Below are 21017 nucleotides of genomic sequence, written 5' to 3' on the forward strand. Positions count from 1 at the left end.
GATAGTTATACCCCACCTCTCCAGTAACCTACCGCTTGTGCTAGCTCAAAACATTAATAAAATAGATACAATGTAAAGTAAAATATTAATAAAATTAAAGAAGTGAAAAGATCAGGCTAAAAACACATTTAAAATTACAAATTTAAAAGTTATGAATAAAAAGCTAAAAACAGAACTAAAAAAAAAATCAGATAAAACATGTTTCATCTCAGCAGATAAATCATTTAAAAGTCTCAATTAAAAGATGTGTTTTTAATTGGGTTTTTTTAAAAAACACTAAAGGAGGTAGAGGGAGCATGGTAAAGCTCTTTGGGGAGGGTGTTCCAAAACTGAGGCGCCACAACCAAAAAAGGCCCTATCTCCAGTCCCTGCCAACCAGAATTCTGTTAATGAGCAGGGCCTGAGATGATGAGCAGAAGGCCGTGGCAGGTTCATATGGGCAAATGTGGACCACCCCATGCTGTTGTATTATACTGTCTATCTGTATATCTAAATATAAATTATACTATTATAAAACAGAAATGAGCTAATATTAGCTGGGAGGTACCAAAGACATATTTACATATGCTCAATATGGCCACGAAGTATGTTTAACACAATTCAAGATGGTGACCTGCAAACCTACTAGATATTTCAGCAGGGATTTATGACAAGTAGATTTAAGTAAATTGAGAATTCAGAAATTTGATTTCATTTGGCCTTAAGCTTTTGGGGAAAATAAAATGGTATCATCAGATTGTGTTAGCATTTAGAGGTACTTGATTCTGCTACAAAAGAACTTTGTTATACGCCGATTCTATACCTGCGACTTCACGTATTCGTGGGTGTCGAATTGACACTCGATTTCAGTATCAGTGGATACTAAAGGGTTAAAACCCATGTATCCGTAGTTCCCAGAGGGCAGGAAGTGATTGCCGAGGTCACTTGTTCCCTCCATTTTGTCAGCAGGAGCCTCTTTATGGCTCGGTTCTTTGAGGAAAACTTTTTTTTTCTTGCTATTTTTGCTTTTTGAGGGGGCATTTGGCAGACTGGGGGCCATTGCCAGGCACGAGAAGGGTACGAGACCCCACAGATCAAGGTAGAGTACTTTTTTCCTGCAATTGTTTGCCTCTTTTCTTAACAAAACAAGCATTTTCAAGTGATTTATTTCAGTTGGGGGGCATTTTACAGTCTGGGGGGCATTGCTGGGCACAAAGAGAACGCATGGAGCACACTACAGTAGTTTTTTGCTGTGTTTTGGCTGGTTTTTTTTGGTTCTTTACAACTCTTTTGTGCATTCTGGAACCTAAACCCCCTTTCTCCATAGGAATAATGCCTCTTTACTTGTGGTTTCGTTACGGTGGTAGGCGAGGAACAGAACCCCCATGAGTAACAAGGTTCTCTTGTATTAATAACTATCCATCAAAGCTGATCCAGAAGATTTTCTACTGTTCCTACTGCTTGACTGACTCCTACTGCATTTCACAAGAGTCTTTGGGTAATAGACTCTAGAAGTTAAATGAAAAATACAAACTCATTACATGAACTTTTGTACCAGTATTGAATTTTTATTTTGTGGATTTTTGAGGAGCAAGAGATGCAAAATGGGAAACAGTTTTTGCCTGCTGTTTCCAAGTTATGCAGATTGTGCTAATCTTTATAATTACCTTTACAATGTGTTGTCAAAAATATTCATTTGAGACCTGGGATCTGCAATTTTTAAAAACATAATGGACATCTTAAGCAAAAGCTTGAGTCAGTATGAGTTAGTGGACAATTTTCTTGCATCTTTAAAAGAGGTTAACATTTGTCTTTTAATGGGAAATCTATGTGCTCAATGTTTGCTAAATGATTTAGTAGAAAGGTGTTCAAATCACCTCTCAGATGTGTTTGAATGGATTTTAAAAGAATTTTGTTTGTGAAAAATGTATTTTAGTAGAATGGAAATAGAGGGTGTAATGATATGCACAGCAACTCAGCAGCATTTTCAGTTCACAGGTTTTGCTAATACAGCAACAGTTAACCACCAAGGGAAATTTAAAGTTGAAGGGACTCTTCATCTCACAATTTATAAAAGGCCTCCTGGGGTAGTGTTCTAGAAATTTCTTCCAGCAACCATTTATATTGCAGTGCAGTGCTTGTTGTCTGCTTTGGGTACTATATTCCAAATACAGAATTTGCTGTAGCCCTTGGGGTGCTACGTCTTGTTCTGGAGGTAGTTGTGCCACTGCTGACTCATATATGAAAACTAGTAGACGTTGTAAAACAAGCAGTGTGAATTTAGTTGACTTAGTAGCTCAAAGTGTTTCTTCAGGCTAAATGTCTGGGTATACGAAATCTATTAGTTTTAGTCCTGTTTTATATGGCATCATTTTTTCAGTACATCTCTTACTGCACGGAGAATTGCTGTTGTATCACAACATAGCTCTTCTGTGAAAGATGTCCGCATTCTGTGAAAGATATCCACCCTTAAATGGGCGAATTGGCTTGGTTCAAATCTAGCTAAGTAGACTTTTAAAAACAATATTGGTTAAGTCTTCTGGGAGAGGATGTGGCTTTACATGAATACTATAGCAACCTTTCCCACTTCAGTCTAAATCAAGGGGCTGGTTCATATACCCCATTTTCTCATCCCATTACATGTCTGAGCTGCTTCAGAGTATGTGCTTGCCACGATTAGTCGTTGTTGTCATTATTATTGTTGCCGTTATTATTATTATTATCATTATTGGAAAATATCTGCATTCCACCCCTCCCTTCACCCTTCTTAAATGTCAAAATGTCCCTCGCCATTTTGAGTGATAGAAACAATATTTTAACTAACAAACTATGAGTGGTGCTTCATGACTGTGCTGAGCAGCAGTGGTTCCTGATTAGTTAGGTCTCTTCATTGTTCTTTTATTAGACATTAAGAATTTTTTTAAAAAATAATTGGCTATTGGATTTATATCCTGCTTTTTAAAAAGTACTTCCACTTAAAGGTATATAACTTCTCTTTTGAAGTATTCCACTTTTAGTATATAATTACAAATGCAGTGCCCCAATACAAAAACAGCAAAAATCTACAGTTTTCAAAGTGTTATCACTGAAGTCCTTCAGCACTATTTAGTCAAATGCTGATTGTATTTCACATGATGTTTGGGAAAAAGTCAAGAGCCCAATAAGAAAAGTAGTGTGTGCACTATATTGATCTTATATGTTCATGTTAACAAATATTTGTTCAGATTAAACACTGATCCAAGCAGTGGCTTACATCCTGACTAATGAAGCATGTACATTTGGAAGGAGTGTGAGGGCACAGTGGGAACCCATGTGCAACACCCCCTTTCCCCCAGAGTGCACACTGTTGCACAAGAACCGTTAGATTTTAAAGTGCTTCTTGCGTTGCAGAAGGGCTGTACAAGCCCAGAACGCATCACTCAGTAATGGGTTTCTGAGCTTGCAGAGCCTTTCTGGAGTGTGAGCAGTGCTTGGATGTCTAATGGCTCTTGTGCAACAGCATGTGCAGGGGTGTGTGTGTTGTTCAGGGGTTCCTGTCATGCCCCTGCAGTCCTGTGAAGTGCATATGCTTGGTTAAGATGTCATCCACTGAATGGATGTAGAAAATTACTGTAAATTATTGCGCGAGCACTAGTGGAACATTTCTCACAGTGCAGGGCTCCAGTTACCTGCTTGTGTTACAGTATGAAAAACCTGATGAATAAAGAAGATAAGATCTTAAGCAAAGTCTTGCACAGGAGCTTGTGTGAACTCATCTGGATTTGGGATTCACTTTCCTTTTGCATCATTCCCTTTTGTTAGATACAGTCCTTGAATCAATGGAAAAAATTTCTGCTAGTGGAAGGGCATCTATGGATCCAAAACATTTAAAACAAAGCTACAACCAACTACCTCTCCCTACATTCTTACAAGAAGCTTTGAAAGCAAATTAGGCTTGTTACTTTAGCAACAGTTAAAGTTGTGCCCTTGAGTCAGTGTTGACTCCTGGCAACCACGAGGCCATGTGGTTTTCTTTGGTAGAATACAGGAGGGGTTTACCATTGCTATCTCCTGCACAGTGTGACATGATGCCTTTCAGCACTTCCTATATCGCTGCTGTCCGATATAGGTGTTTCCCATAGTCTGGGAAACATACAAGTTTGATTCGAATTTTGAACCAGCAACCTCTTGCTCCCTAGGCAAGTTACTTTCCCGCTGCACCATTAAAGTAAAGTGTGCCATCGAGTCAGTGTCAACTGCTGGCAACCACAGAGCTCTGTGGTTGTATTTGGTAGAACACAGGAGGGGTTTACCCTTGCCATCTCCCGTGCAGTATGAGATTATGCCTTTCAGCATCTTCCTATATTGTTGCAGCCTGATGTAGGTGTTTCCTATAGTCTGGGAAAATATACCAGCGGGGATTTGAACCAGCAACCTCTGGTCATTTCTCTGCTGCACCATTAGGTCACCTTAACTGAAAATTATTTCAATTTTATTCTAGGGGGAACGTATATGAGCTTTTTGTGAGATGAGTCTCAGATATTCACCAATCATCTTCATCTCTAAGGTCACAAAAGGATGCTTCTAATAGAAGTATAAACACTTGTATGATGACTCAGTGAAGTGATCTCCTTCGAAAATGAGTTTGAACTCTTTCGTATAATTTTTTTTTGAAGAAAATCCTTTGAAGAGTAGAATATTTTCCTCACTCCTTCCATGGAATAAACTTTCTGTGCCAGATAGTTTGCGTGTTTGTAGGTATAAAAAAGATGTGATCTGATAAGCCCTTGGAGCAACATTAGGTTCCTAAAGCTTGGCTTTACCTTGGTGTGGCTGGAACATAGTTGACAGCAAAGTAGATGTTTATGATACTTGAAAAAAGCTCCTGTGGGAGTTCTCTTCAGTTCTGTGAGCCAAATCTGAACTGGCATAAATTTGAAGTTTCCCTGAAATCACTGAGGCTATGCTAAATTACTCCAGCTGATGACCTTGCCTATAAAGGTCTCAATTCATTGTGCTGTATTCTTGCTGTTCATAGAACATATTATATCTCAGAATAGAGTTGACTGAAATATAAAATGTCACATACCTGTCTCTTCGATGAATGAAAGAAGAGTCTGAGTTGCAGAATATGCAGCATGAAAGTCATGGGAGCGTGTTTCGAAGAAGCAGAGAGGGTCATATGCACACACACAACAATTTCTGTTGTGGTTTTCCAAAGGACAGTGTTATTGAGTTACTTCATCCATGTGAGCTCTGCTGATTTTTAGAATGGAAAAAATGTTCAGTGCAGTTCAGTTTTATTACAGTCATTGACCAGAAAAGAGAACATTAAAAAAAATACAAATATCAATATCAATATAACAAGTATAAAATAAAATAAAATAAAATAGAGGAATAAGATCATAATTAACATTGGTAAAACTAATTGTAAACTGTCCAGAGATGCACGTTTTGGGTGGTATAGAAATAATAATAATTTTAAAAAGCATGCATATGTGTCATCCTTTACTGAATAATTCCATCATTTGTAGCTCCACACCTTTCCAAACTGAATGTAAAATCACATGCAAAAGAATTCCATGACCAAGAGCCAGAACCAGTTCTAGCTTCTTTTCAGAAATGCGTTGCCTAGAGATTTCTCTGAATGGTGAGGCTTCCATTACCATATGGATAAGTAATGGTAGAAGGGGGCTTTCCCCCACTTACATGTCTAGTCCAGTGGCAAAAGTGGCAGTTCTGAAAATGATGATCTAGACATTTCAAGACACACTATTGAGCCCTTTGGTAACAGGGAGCAATTCTCATTACCTTGTTCTGTAAAACTTGTTTGAGAACATCTGTTGTTGTTGAAAAGCAGTATATACAGTAAATATTGTAAATAATAATTAGTGTGTAAGCAGTATTGCTGTTGTAGTCTAGACAATATGAGAAGTGTGTTCTGGGCTTTCAGTGCCCATATTAGGCATCACTGCTTGTGTTATATGGGGTGTCAAATAAAATAGGGGTATAAAATAGGGGTGTCAAACGGCAGCCCGTTGGCCTACCCCAGTCACAGAGGACAGTAGCCAGGGATGATGGGAACTGTAGGGCAGCAATGGCTGGACGGCCGTTTGACACCCCTGGCATAGGAGGACAGGGGTCTCCTCTCCTCTCACTTGCCTGATGTAGCAGCAGCACCACTCTTTGGGGTGGCCCAGCATTCATTGCAGTCATACCCTAGTTAGTACTAGTGCAGTTGTATTCACAGAATAGGTGAATGCCGCAAGGTGAGTAGACAGTACTGAGCTAGATGGACCTATGGTCTGACTCAGTATATGGCAGCTTCCTATGTTTCTATGAGTAGGCGAAGTGACAAATTTTTAGGCCTGTGCGATGATTTGCTTCAAAGGATCGAAGCCAAATAAATTGCCTGGAGGCTCCAGTCCTGAGAAGGAGGCTCCTGCTTCAGAGAGTGGTTTCTGCATTGGATGGGGGTGACCTGTTAAAGGAATGAGGAACTAGGTGCAACCCTAGTGTGGTGGTGGTGGTGGTGATGGTGATGATGATGATGATGATGAAGCTACACACAGAATTCTGGGGCATTAATCCTTCCCAGCAATTTCCCCATTGAGCTCTATAGCAATAGCAATAGCAATAGCACTTACATTTATATACCGATCTATAGCCGGAGCTCTCTAAGCGGTTTACAATGATTTAGCATATTGCCCCCCAACATTCTGGGTACTCATTTTACCGACCTCGGAAGGATGGAAGGCTGAGTCAACCTCTAGCCCCTGGTCAGGATCGAGCTTGTAACCTTCTGGTTACAGGGCGGCAGTTTTACCACTATAGGGTTTAGTTATCCTCCAGAACCAAATTGTTGTATGATTATGCAATTATCTGATCATTGCCTAATGATTCTGTAGTGATCCATTCCTGCCTTCTGGTCTGGTATTTCACATAATATATAGAGGAAGGAAAAGTGAACTGAAACATTGGGAGAGAAAATAATTTTGGGATGTCCTTCTTCAGCTATCATGACCACCCTCCTTGATAGACTTTAACTATTGGAGATATTTGAAGAATAATAAGGGTAAGATACAAAGTTTAATGCACAAGAAAAATATTACATTGGGATTTATCATCTATATGGATTTTGATTTATTTTTTTTAAGGGAGGGAATCCGAAGTACCTGGTTTATACATTCATTACCACCACCACTGCCTCGGTAATTAACTAATTTTCTGGTATCTTGAAGTTATTCTAATGTAGCTTCTCCCCGCCTTCTTTTCAGGAGTGTTCTGTTTTGTTTTTAACCACACTTGTGCCAAAAAAGCACCAGTTGAGGCTTGGAGAATATATTTGAGAAATCTTTTAAATTCTGCTTTGTAGTGATATTAAGATGCAACATGTGCAAAGAGAACCAGTGTGGTGTAGTGGTTAGAGTGCTGGACTAGGACCGGGGAGACCTGAGTTCAAATCCCCATTCATCCATGATACTTGCTGGGTGACTCTGGGCCAGTCAGTTCTTTCTCAGCCTAACCTACTTCACAGTGTTGTTGTGAGGAGAAACTTAAGTATGTAGTACACCGCTCTGGGCTCCTTGGAGGAAGAGCAGGATATAAATGTAATAATAATAAGTCATTTTACAGATTACAGCTTTTAATGAACAGTTGGCATATATTACTCTCCAAACTCTGCTTTCATTTGGTTAGCGCAGACATTTTCTCTGTTCAACACAATATTTGTATGGTTAAGAGAAGTAGGAATACAATGCAACGTACTATGTTTATAATTTATTAAACACAGTTTGTAAGATCTAGATCTCTCCCCACCTCAGGATAATTGGTTGAAATAAGCTTACGGAATGATGAAATCAACCAAAGGTAGCACTACTGCTAGGAGCACTACTGTAACAGACAAATTCCATCAGATGATAAGACAGGTGGGGTAATACCAGAATGACCCCTGGAATGACAGGTGTTATTCTGAACTAATTTTTCTGAGATGTAAAAAGTATTGATTGGGGGAAAATATTGGAACAACTTTTGGATGCAAGTACTGGGATCCCTTTCCTGCCAGCCATCACACAAAACTAGAAAGGATAATAAGTTGCCTTCCCTTGTACAGGTTTGTGGCTTCGAGCCACTGCATTTTCTCTTCATAGCACTGTTGGAACACGGTAGACTTGATTCAAAAGGAGTTTTTCTTTATGCCATGCCAACTCTAGTGATAAGGCAACTTAAAGCTGGCATTCCCCACCTAGCTCTGGTGTTGCTATTTTTCTTCTGCTGCCTCTAGAATTTTAGATGTTTAAAGACATCCTGAAACTAATTTCTGACTGTAGCTTTCGATCTACTATTCCAAATAAGTAGATAAATGATTTCTCCCCTAATTGCTTTTGAAGTCCAGCTTGTATCTAGAGAAAGTGTGATCTGTTTTTTAAACCCTTATATGGATGTTGGGGTATATTTATACCTCTGGCTGCATAAATGTGCATAAATAAGTAAGCCACTGCACATTCAGCTTTGCCCTTGTTTTACCTGCACGTTGGTACACAATACCAACAGGCCATCCACAAGTATGACCCCTCACAAGTCATATTCAGGTTATTAATAACAATATGACACAGGGTAGTAAACCAACCCAAAATGAATGGACTCCCTCTGGTGGTGTGGTTTAAATCCCATTCTCATGTTAAGGCATTTGGGATAGGAGCGAGCACTCTGTTTCTCTTTGTAAACTTCAGTTTTGTTTCCTCTTGCAAGCTCACTTGATCTTGAAAGATGATAGTGTCTGAAAATTAGTCAGAGGCATTACACTGCATAGTTCTGTGCTCCTGAGTCGGGTTAGATTAAACAAGCCCCTCTCACAATATTGGCCGTAGTGTTTGGAACAAGTAAAATTTTCAGAAGCATCTGAACCAGGGGTTCTCAACGTGTGGATCCCCAGATGTAATTGGATTTCAACTCCCATAATTCCCAACCAAAGGCCAATGGGACTGGGGATGATGGGAGTTGAAGTCCAATAACATCTGGGGACCCACACGTTGAGAAGCCCTGATCTGACCTCACAAAAACAGATTTTTTAGCCAGCAGAACAAAGCCAAAAGGATCACAACAGCAGCAACCACAACATGTTGGTTTCAGTAAGCCTGGCATCAGTGGATCAATCATCCCTTGTACATACCTGGTCATTTCTCTTTTCCCTAGTGGGACACAGCCTTCAAAAAAGAGCTTCTGCGGTCCTTATGTCATTTCATGTGCAGGACTGTGTTCATCTGAACCTTCCCTCAGAGGATTGTGGTTGGGAGATAACTCGTTTTCCAGTGTTCGACTGGCAGAAACTCTCCTGAGCAAGAAGCTGACCTATGTAGGTGCTATGAGACACAACAAGCCAGACATGCCCTCAGAGATATAATCATATTCACAAAGGGAACCGTTGACATCTGTGTTTGACTTGGATGAACAGAAGATGTAGGATTTGTGTGTGTGCAAGATGTGTGTGCCCAAGGATAGCTGACAAGAAACCACACAAAAGCTGTGATGATTGTGGGAGAGTGGCCTATAGAATGTACCTGATCTGTGGTGATTGACTTTAGATCAACCACAGTGTGTCGTTTCAGCTGAAATGCGGCAAATTGAGATATTGAAGCATGGATTATCATTAATATTGGGTTTGAAATGTTAGTCTTTCTTAGCGAACAACTCACATTGTGAGTCATACAGCGTTCCATGCTTGGGGTATGGGGGTTACCAATGCAGTCCCCTGAAGTGAAATATTAAATTATCATAGGTTCTGTAGCCTGGAAAAGTTGGGGGGCTTCTAATGTAACTCATTGTATCCAATGTTACTCATAGACTACTTGGGAGTAGGAAATCTTTCTCATAAGTAAAATATCATGACTCTGGATGAGGGAGAAATAAGCTTTAAAAAACATAAGGGGTTCTTTAAAAGGGAATTCTGTGGTGTATGTGTGTTTGTGTGTATGATACTTGACAAGTGATTGTTTCTTTCTTCCTATTTAAGGTGTGTGCCTTTCTAATCACTCATGTCTTTGAAAGCTTCCACAGTGACTTTCAGGCTTTGCTCTGTAATATTAAAAAGGAACACCAATGACAGGACATCAGCAAGAGTGTTTAATGTTGTCATATGCCTTTCAACTGTCATAGTAAATCACCCATTTAATGAGTTAAACTTGCATACTATGTGGTTAAACTTGGCTGTCTCATACAGTGCTTGTATTGGGATTGAGGGCTTTTGTGTGTGGTGGCGACAGCATTAACAAGTTATTTTGGGGGACAGAATCATAACAAAGAATAGTCCTTTTGAAGACAAGATGTTGACAAAATGAAACCTGAATATTTAAAATACCATGCTAACAGGGACTATTAAAGTTGCGCAAAAGAGCATAACATTGTGTAGCTGTGACTTGTTCATTGTAAACACAATACAAGTTATTGTTGGTGTTTATGGTATTAAGCTGACAGAATTAAAGCCACTGTTTTTTGATACAGTTGAGGAGAGGACAGCTGGTCTTGTGGTAGCAAGCATGACTTGTCCCCATAGCTAAGCAGGGTCTGCCCTGGTTGCATATGAATGGGAGACTTGATGTGTGAGCACTGCAAGATATTCCCCTCCGGGGATGAAGCTACTCTGGGAAGAGCAGAAGGTTTCAAGTTCCCTCTCTGGCTTCTCCAAGATAGGGCTGAGAGAGATTCCTGCCTGCAACATTGGAGAAGCCGCTGCCAGTCTGTGAAGACAATACTGATCTAGATAGACCAATGGTCTGACTCAGTATATGGCAGTTTCCTATGTTCCTAACCTAATTCAATTACTTTTCCTTAGCATTTTTCTAAGAGGGGATATAAAGCAGTGAATTTTAAAGGAAAAGTGAGCTTTTTTTTTTTTTTAAGTTAAGAGCAATATGTGTTTCTAATGTGTTTTATACCTTTACTAAAATTGTGCTACTTTATGTTAAACTTTCCATTAGTCTCATGTTAAGGGGAACTCAAAAGTATATATAATAAATAAAATTTATTTATTTATTTATTTATTTATTGTTGCATTTATATACCGCCTTTCGTTAAAAGACAACCCCAAGGCGGTTAGACAACCCCAAGGCGGTTGATGCAAATCAGAAGTTGATGCAAAGGGGAGGAAAATATCCTTCCTGAACCACTAAGGTTATGTTCTTGCAAAACCCCGTGGTTGGCAAAACTGTGGTTGGCGAGTCAATGGGAATGAGGGAGTTAGGGGCACCATGGTTGCAAAAGCACCTCAAAAACAAGGAGGGAAAACACTAAAAACCCACTCTCACTGTGTCCTGGCCGAAACAAGGCAGCAGAGGACCAACTTTCCCCGCCTGCCTGCTTGCCCACCCACCGGTTCGCTCGCTCACTCACTACTCCATGGACCAGAAACTCAAAAGGTTTTCTCTTTGTCACCTTTCGTACACCTCCAGTGACTTCCTCCGTGGCCATTGGCGGGCTCCACTTGGCTCTGCTGGGCACCACTTTGCCTCCCCTCCATTCACTTCCTTTCGTTGTTCTCCCACTCCTCTCTGTCTCTCTTTCTCCACCTCTTCTCTCCTTTTCCTGTGTATCTCTCTCTCCTCCTCCTCTTTCTCTCCTTTTCGCACTTTTCGTTACCCAAATCACGAGATAAATCATGCATACTCAGATCCATTTAGGCAAGATGGAGCACAAAATCCCAGTCGTGCATACTCAAAACTGTGGTTGGGAAAATTGTGGTTGGCAAGGGATGAGCAGTTTTCAGACAACTAGCCAAACGTCTGGATCCCAGGGAGTGCATGTTTTTGGTGAATGTATCAACTGAACCCACCAATCAGCCTTCCACCCAACATTCTTCTCCCATTTGTCACCAACATCTGAAGTTGGGCAGAGAGAGTTGGACAAAAGACTCGGGAACTGGAGTTTGGTGGGTTTGGCCTCTCCCACGGGAAGCATGCACTCCCAAAGGGACTGAATGTTTAGTGGCCGTCTGAATCCACCCTAAATAGGGTGGATTCAGACGGCCACTAAACATCCAGTCCCTTTGGGAGTGCATGCTTCCCGTGGGAGAGGCCAAACCCACCAAACTCCAGTTCCCGAGTCTTTTGTCCAACTCTCTCTGCCCAACTTCAGATGTTGGTGACAAATGGGAGAAGAATGTTGGGTGGAAGGCTGATTGGTGGGTTCAGTTGATACATTCACCAAAAACATGCACTCCCTGGGATCCAGACGTTTGGCTAGTTGTCTGAAAACTGCCCGCAACATGAGAATTTCATGGTAATGATCACTGAGTTCATTCTTCCTTGGAATAGGACTTCTGAGTGATTCTTTGAGCTGCCAGTTGAAACGTCATATATATATTTACAAACCACTCCTGCCTGTATGGACAGCCCCTCTTGGTGTTTGTCCAGGCAATTTCTGGGGATATATAATATTGATGGGATATAGAATTCTGGGATATATAATACTGATATGATCTTATTATTATTTTTTAATCTTGTTTGAATAAATGCATTCATAATGTTGAATATCTTTATACAACAATATTTAATTATTGTAGCAAGACTTATTTTGCTAAGAACTAAAGGCAAAAAAAAAGTGTAAACCAAGTTTACAAATGTTTAGGATAAGATACACATGAATAACCTAATCAAATTATAAATACTCCAGACTTGGAGGTCTACTGAAAAACTGTGTGTTTCAGCAAAAATATATAGATACTGCAAGAACACTGATGGAATAGAAAAGAAAACGCAGAATTATTTTTAAAAATAATGTGAACCGATTAATACTTCCTATGATAGTGACAAGTAATCAAGGTTGTCATTCATTCGTAATTTTTATTTTGTTCTAAAATTTAAGCTTCAGTGAATGGGTAGTTTTGAGTTGGTATATGTTTAATGGAATTGTCATAAACAAATAAGCTACAAATTTAGAAAGGTAGCAATTCTGCCAATAACAGATGCATGGAAGTGATTAACATATGAAGCTATTTATAAAGTACTCCAACTCCTGTTCCTCACTTGGTTTCTACAGTCATTCACTAAGGACAGTTTGAGAAGGCTAAATATGCCTTAATACAGCTCTATTAATAGCCACTATTCTTCCTGAATTGCATACATTTATTGATTGGAGGTATGATGATTTATATATGCATTCTCTTAATTTTAGTTGCCTCCCTCTGCCCTTCCACTTGCCTGTTTTCTGTCTTGTAAAATAATACAAATGCAATGAATATTTATATAATGCTTCTCAGCAAAAGTTCCCAAAGTGGTTTATATAAATATAAATAGATAAGATGGTTGCCTGCCCCCAGAGGACTCACAGTCTAAAAAAGAGACATAAGAGACACCAGCAACAGCCAGGAGGAATGCTGTGTTGGGGTTGGGTAGGGCCAATTGGTGGCCACCTGCTAAATAAAGAGAATCGCCATTTTTAAAAGGTGGTTCTTTGCTCAGTTAGCAGGAGATAAGTAATTATTCCTGGTGGGTATTGTGATGTTAGTCTTTGAGTGTAGGAGCATCTTAAGGACTGAGGTTTCCTCTATGCCAGGAAATGTATAGAAAGAGCTATTCTGTTAAATCCTTGGAAGTTCAGTTTCACAAGCATATACTACCTTGAGAGCGAAATGATGCCATTAACCTTCTTGAAAAGGTTTTGCTTACAGAAGACCTGGTTTTACAGGGCAGCTTTAATGTTTACACCCTCATGTGAAGGTTGCTGGAATTGATAGAGGTTCTTCCCTTTGTAGTGCTTCATACGGAAATGGGTGTAACATTTCTGCATGCACAAGTGGCACATCCCTTGCTGACATGTTCTCTGCACTCACATGGAAATCTTTTAAACCTATATCATATAGGGCAATGCTATGGGGAAGGTGTATTCACTGGCCTTCTTGTTGACCTAGCTACAACATTTAAATTGACCCCTGTGTGCATCTGGGAGGAGGAGTCATATTAACCAGACCGCATGGTGAACAAAGGAGATTGCTGGGCTGGATCTTTTGATGGTTAATTCTATATTTGGCTTACACAAGTGACTAAAATCATTGCCTCCATGTTTTGGTAATTCGTTTTTATGTAAGATTATTATTCCCAGAAGAAGGCTAGAAGAAAAGCTGTTAAGCAAAAAGGAATGTTGACACTGTGGTATGAGTGATAAGTGAAATATGGTCCTGTGAGGCAGGAATGGAGAATCTGAAAATCAGAGAGGACAAGTTTACAGATTTTCTTGAATGACTAATGATCAGCTTCAAAGAAGTGCCAAGGTAAGTTGCATTGAGCAAGTGTGGGCATGCTGTTCTAAATAGTTGTGCAACTGCACTATTGCACACTGCTTCTGGGATGGCTTCCAAACGTGCAGGCACGCCAACCAACTGGGAACACCGACATTGCCTTGTGCCTCAGGTAGGTGTCTGTTTTTTTTATTTTGGTATGTGTCTTTTATGGATTGAAGAGCTGGTAAACGATTAAAATGTGCATAGCTGGATTGGTTAAAGTTAGCATTAAAGGTATATGGTCAGTGCTGGCCAATGTTCTCCAGGTACTGAGATGAGGAGAACTTCATAGGACTTGGAAATTACTGGGAGGAATTCTATCTATCTATCTATCTATCTATCTATCTATCTATCTATCTATCTATCTCTATCATATTTCTATACTGCCTGATATGTATGTCTCTAGGTGGTGAGTCATTAGGACTCGTGAGGGAATTTTGGGGAAGTAGAGGTATGAGAGTGTCTATCTTCTTTTGTTGGGAGCAGAAAGGTTTTTTAATAGGACAGTGAATATGTGCCACTTCCCCTCGTATGGTAAATGATATGCAGCTGTTTTAATATTCTAATCGACATTTGTAAATGTGTCTATCTATAACCTTAAGGCTGCTGTCAGCTCAGCAGGTAGGCCCTGAGGTAAGTTTTCTAAACAACATGTTGTATGAAAGCAAGACTGAAACCAGAGCATGATAAAATAAAGTCACTGACAATTTTTGCCTGTCATGCAGTTTCTGATGTTGTTTCTTCATAAAACTGGGAAAGAATACCATCTCCCTTAACTAACCTCTAGAGTGTTACTTAGGGATGGTTTTTTCTAACAGTTAGCACTACTTTATTCAGATTTTATTCTGTAGCAAATTATGTGGAATGATGAGTTAGAGTTTGAACAGTTGTTTCAATATCTGTTGAAATTGCCTTCTGTGCTGTTTTCAGCCATATGTCCCAATATAGAATGGTGCTATCAAAAAGCGAACCATTCATCTTACAAGTGTGACTTTTTGGCACAGATTGCATCAAGCTGTTCTTAATAACAGCATTGAAAGCTGCCTGATCTTGACTTCTGTACTTCTTGAGGTTAATTTAAATATAATCATTGCACAAAAATGAATATGCAAGTCTTGGAAAATGGATATCTGCAGGTACAAATTAAGTCAGAATTCAGTTTAACATGGGGCTGATTTAAATAATCCTTGACTGTATGGTCTAACCATATGTAATAAGGATGTGTGTGTGCTTGCCCCATTTCAATGCACTGGATGGAGCACCTTCTCCTTAGTCATGTGGGAAGTTAATCTGAGCTGCTCCTGTACATGTGCCCATTTTGTAGAATGCCTCAGCATTATTATGTCTGCTCTGGTGGTTGTATGCATATTGTCTGAACCAACCCATGATTATCTGACACATGAACTGGAGAAACATCAGTAAAACATGTCCAACAGGGAAAACATCCCATAATGTGTTTTTCCTTCTCTTCCCTTTTGGATATATTTCAGGAGGCCAAGATGGCACCTGAAATTACTTTCTTCCCTTGCATCATTAGCGAGCTGCCTCAGATTGTATAACTGAGTAAAAAACTCTCAGTTGTGTGTAGAGTACTACTACAGCTTTACCATAATATTTATTGAACTTACCTTCTTGAAAGTGCACAGTGACAACTCAATAGTAAGTCAATATATTAATCAATAAATAGTTTGAAAAATATAACTAGCACTTTCTCTAGGCAACGGAAGTTAAATTAAGTCAGCTATAGAAATGAATTATAAAAGATGCGAGTATGAGCCTTAAACAATGACAGTTTATTTCAAATGTCAATTGCATGTTGACATCTCAAATGCAGATCATAAAAACACATCATTGTGACTGTATTTCCAGCATAATGGATTGTTCACTGTCAAAATCAGTAAAATAAGTTCTGATTCACAGGAATAGTTTCTGTAGTTTTCTGTAATTTTTGTTTCTGTTCATAGAGTTGAGCTTGCATCATTACAGTGATACGTGTCAGAATGGGCTCTTTATTGCTTGGGGCCCTAGCCAGTTATCCTCTTCTCCTACCCTCTGAAGCCTCCACTGGTTTGCGTAAATCAAATTGCTCTAAGGATTTGTTTACCTCTTTGGTGCACCTGTATACATAACCCTTTCAAATTCATCTAAAATAAATACTCCAGGTAGCATCCACAGTGAGCTGGATGGAAGGACTCTTTGCAATGAAGTGCTTAGAAATATTGTGCTACTGCTGGTGAATGAGTAGCTTTCCAAGGGACATATATGAGCATATACAAGCGATAGTGTATGCATTGTAGAACAATTAGTAGAACACCATATTCTGATACCACTAGTTCATCATCTTTTGCTAGCTCAAGAACTAGTTTGAGAACAGAAATTATTACCTTTGGTCAGTGATCTTGAATAGTTCGGCCTGTGCACATTCAGAAAATTCCGTTTTGACCAATCTGACTTTTACAATTTTGGATTTGGATTCTATGGGCTCTGGTAATGTCAGATATTGGATCAGATTTGGAATTCAAATCTGAATTCCATCTTAAATTTGGATCCCCCCAATAGCAGTCAATGGGGAAATGGGTGGGGGATCGCCAAAAATCATTGGTTAGTCCTAGAACCTTGAAATTGCCACAAATGTATGGGAAAGGTCAGGGCTCCTGTAGTCAATCTAGGCATACCCGTGGCTAATCCTGTGTGCGGCAGCTCTCGGGAGAGTTTGGAGAGCTGCTGAATAGACTAGCCACGGTATGGGTGAGAGATAAAAAATGGTGGCAGCAATGGCAGCTGAAGAAAACTGTGGTGGCCAGTAGCAGACAAGCAGGATGACAAAACAGCGGTGGGCTGACAGGCAAATCAGCGAGGGACGGGCGGGAAAACAGTGGTGAGGGTGGCCAGGGAAGAAGGCGGAGATGGCAACTGGCTGGTGGTCGGGCCAGTGGGCAGGGGAAGGAAGAAGCCAGGTGGTGGTGGAAGGGATAGAAAACAACGGTGACAGGGGAAGTGGCAGCGGGCGGGTGGTGGTGAGGGGTGGTGGTGATTGGGCAGGTGGCTAGAGGTGCAGATGCTCTGCACACGGCCCACTTTGAAGATAATAGGTCAGTTCTCTGATCTTTGATGAATGCTTGATTATTTTTATTAAAAATAGTGGAATATGGCTTGTTACAATCCAGAATTTTACAATAAGTTCTGAAACTGAAGACCCTCCTTGGCCCATCATCCCACCAGCGTGTGCATGAATCTGCAATGTTTTTCTTCATAAAAAGGAGTTACAGCATGCCCCCTTTTATTGTTGTGGAATGGATGGACATACATTTATGAAATCTGGAACACATGAAGTCCACATTGGCAGACTGTTATTTTTTCCAAGGCTTCTTTCAGGCCAGAACTTTACAAAACGTTCTGTATCCCTTCCTTGAACCACCATTCTACCCACATGTGGAATTTCAAAAATTGAATGGAAAACCATGAAATTGACCCATTTTCTTCAAATTTGCTACAGTGAACCCTGACCGTGTCCCTCACATGTGTGGCAGGTTTCAAGGCTCTAGGACCAACTGGTGATTTTTTGATGAGTTTTCAACAATCTCCCCATTCACGTCTATGAATGGTGCCATTTTACAAATTCTGTAATTCTGAAGTATTTCTGAAATTAATTTTGAAATATCAGAATTAATTCTGATTTAACCAATCTGTTTTTTAAAAACAGGATTTGGATTTTACCAGTTACCATCCATTTGGGGCAATACTGGATACAATCCAAATTTTTGAATCTGAATTTGCGCAGGCCTTATGTTAACACAAGAGCATTTATGGTAGCGCAGGGCTAGTCTGGATGCCCTGCTTTGTCTTTAACTGAAATTCCATCTTATCTCCTTTCTGAAAGGGCTTTCAAAAAACCTTTTAAAACTGATTTTTTAACGTACTGGACTTTTTTGCGGGGGGGGGGGGGGAGGAGGGCTAATTGTGTCACTATGGTAACATCTTGCCTCACCAGTAGTTTATCTAGAAATTGCATAATAAAATAACATTAACACAAATGTATGTTCCACATGTTTAACAAACTATCAGTATTGCTAAAACTACATTTATATGGGAGTCAGCATATAGTCTCGATTGTAAAGGGAAACTGTGCAGTGAACTTGTAGTAAGGGAGCTGGGGGTGGAGCTTGCTTATGTAATTCTGCATATTATTTTTACTTATCTATTGAGTATAGTGTCTTCCCATTGTGGAGGTAGGTACAAACCAGCAAAAAGGCAAGAACAAAAAGCAGTTCTTGTTTCAGATGAAGTACTGCAATAGATATGTATGTATAGTGACAAAATTGTTAGTATCTTTCCTGAACACAGGAAAAAAAAAAGGTGTATATGGAGTCCAACACTAGTCTTAATCTAAAAGGGGCTTTTAGAAAAATACCATTAAATTTATGATATAAGGTTTGCCTCATAAAAACACCCAGCAGAAAGGAAGCCAAAATACAGAAGGGACAGATAATTGGGCTATGGGGGTTCAAGCCCAGCTCTAGAGGATAGATACGTAGTACTAGTCAACAATGGCTGAGAATGGGACAAGCCACATCTAAGTGGGAGTGACAGCCAGAAAACGTAGCTTTGCTTGCAGATATATTATATTACATTATAAATGCGTAAAAAATAAAATGGCTTTGCAACTATTTACTTTGTTGCATTTGTAGATTGTCATAAAGGGAAACAACTTGTTGGGCAGAATTGAGCTGGAATTTTGATACAGCATAGTCACAATGTTGGAGCTGTCTGTTGCTGTGAAGAATGCCCAATATCATGAATTGCTGGTATATTTTCATATTCACGACAATAATTTAAATTGCAATATATGGTGGCATCGAATCTTCAAGTTGTTAGAACTATTGAATTGAGGATTGCTCTCATAACATAGTATCATTGGAGAAAATGTTAAGGAGATTCTTTTACAGCAAATCTTCAAGGCTTAACACTTTTTTACAACCCTGGTTGATGTAAACGGGTACACTTTCACCCTGGGCTTTCTTGCTTGTATAACTGATGGGACTTTCAGTGGAGAATATGTTTTATTTTTGTGATATTTAATTGGACTCAATTACTATTCTCCCTCACCAGTGTGCTGGATCATTCCCTATTTCCATGGTGGGTGGTCCATCCAAACTACTCCTTTACATGTGGCCCAAATACTATTATTATGGTAAAGCCATCTATATATATAATTCTCCTAGATATACCTGTCACTAATCTCATGTGTGGCAGCTCTCAAGAGGGTTCGCAAGCGAGCTGATGATTAGCGATGGGGGTTGCTAGCCATCAAGGGAGGAGAAACGTTAGCTTGGTGAACAGCCGGGGGCGGGGGGAGGAGAGAAGCAGCAGCCCAGCAAACAGCTGGCCACCAGTGTGGAGAAGTGGCGGCCCAGAAAATGGCCAGCCGCTGGGGAAGGACTAAGGATGCAGATGCTCTGCACCAGGTCAGCTAGTTATCATTAATAGTTATGTCAACTCACCATTGACTAAGGATGTGACTCATAGGTGCTGCAAGAGCACATATATTAGTCTTATTGTGAATTGCACCCCTGATGTGACTTCTGTAGGCCAAAGAAGATCACTTTCTTTTGTGAATGATACCGATATTCTGTAGAAGATCCTGCTCACAGAAAGGAGCTAATGCAACAGGAGTGCCATGTTTGACATGCTCCTGAAGATGCAGCTGTTGATATTACTAAAGCTGCAGCACCATCATCTGAAATACACACATCCACTGTTACTGGAGAGGATAACAACCTGTTAATTCTCCTTTTCTGTTACAGCTGCCAAAGTGATTTCAAGCTATCACAGTGACATTAAATGAAAGACATATGTTTTCTTCAGCAGCTGACATTTATAGCATTTGATAGCAGCTTGGTGGTGATACATGCAATGTTCTATCTGCTGTTTCTGCATGCCTTTACAGGATTGGGTACTATCTCACACTGTTGTGACTGGAAAAATCACAACATTGATTTTTCAACAATAGTTTATTCAAATGTTTATTCAACAATAGTAAACTCAAGGAGGACACAATCTGAAACTGAATGTGCAGAGGCAGAAGGCAATAATATTACTGCGTGGTAGCAATGCAAATGATGCTCTTAAATGCTTCTGGGAAAATTGGTCAAAAACGGTCAGAAATTGTGTTTGAATCCATGTGCTTCCAACATCAGCCACAAAATATCACACCATTTGCATGGATAGTGGAGGTTGATGAAATGAACTTTGGTGAATGTTGAAGCTTGTTGTTGAAATCTGAAAAATCAGATGTACTAAGAACATCCCAGCTGGATCAGGCCCAAGGCCAATCTAGTCCAGCATCCTGTCTCACACACTGGGCCACCAGAAGTCTCTGGGAAGCCCATATGTCCTCTCTCCTGATGTTCCTCTCCTGCAACTGATATTTTGAAGCATCTTGCCTCTGAGGCTGGAGGTGGCTATAGCCCTCAGACTAGTAGCCATTGATAGAACTGTCCTCTATGAATTTATCTAAATCCCTCTTAAATCCATTGAAGCTGTTGACTGTCACCACATCTTGTGGCAGAGAATTCCATAGGTTAATTATGCATTGTGTGAAAAAATACTTTCTTTTGTCGTTCTCAAATTTCTTGCCAATTTTATGGGATGACCTCTGGTTCTAGTGTTATGCAAGAGGGGGGACAATTTCTCTCTATTTCTCTCAACCTTCTCCACACCATGTATGATTTTATAGACCTCTATCATGCCTCCCCTTAGTAGTCTTTTCTAAACTAAAAAGCTCAAG

At 39.9% G+C, this 21017-nt stretch overlaps 1 protein-coding gene across 17 annotated transcripts in view; it reads left to right on the forward strand.

Moving 5' to 3' along the window:
- IMMP2L (inner mitochondrial membrane peptidase subunit 2) overlaps positions 1-21017 on the forward strand; it is a 753382-nt gene that overhangs the window by 64660 nt on the left and 667705 nt on the right. Inside the window, exon 4 of one of the 17 annotated variants that reach the window (XM_053252310.1) lies at positions 1307-1837. The exons of the other annotated variants lie outside the window; for them this stretch is intronic. Within the exon in view, the coding sequence (XP_053108285.1) occupies positions 1307-1346 (40 nt within the window). The 3' untranslated portion in view covers positions 1347-1837. Of the gene's footprint in view, positions 1-1306; positions 1838-21017 lie in introns of those variants that run through there. 17 annotated transcript variants of the gene reach the window in all.

This window comes from Hemicordylus capensis, chromosome 5 (assembly GCF_027244095.1).
Source record: "Hemicordylus capensis ecotype Gifberg chromosome 5, rHemCap1.1.pri, whole genome shotgun sequence".
In the NCBI taxonomy this organism is placed as follows: Eukaryota; Metazoa; Chordata; class Lepidosauria; order Squamata; family Cordylidae; genus Hemicordylus; species Hemicordylus capensis.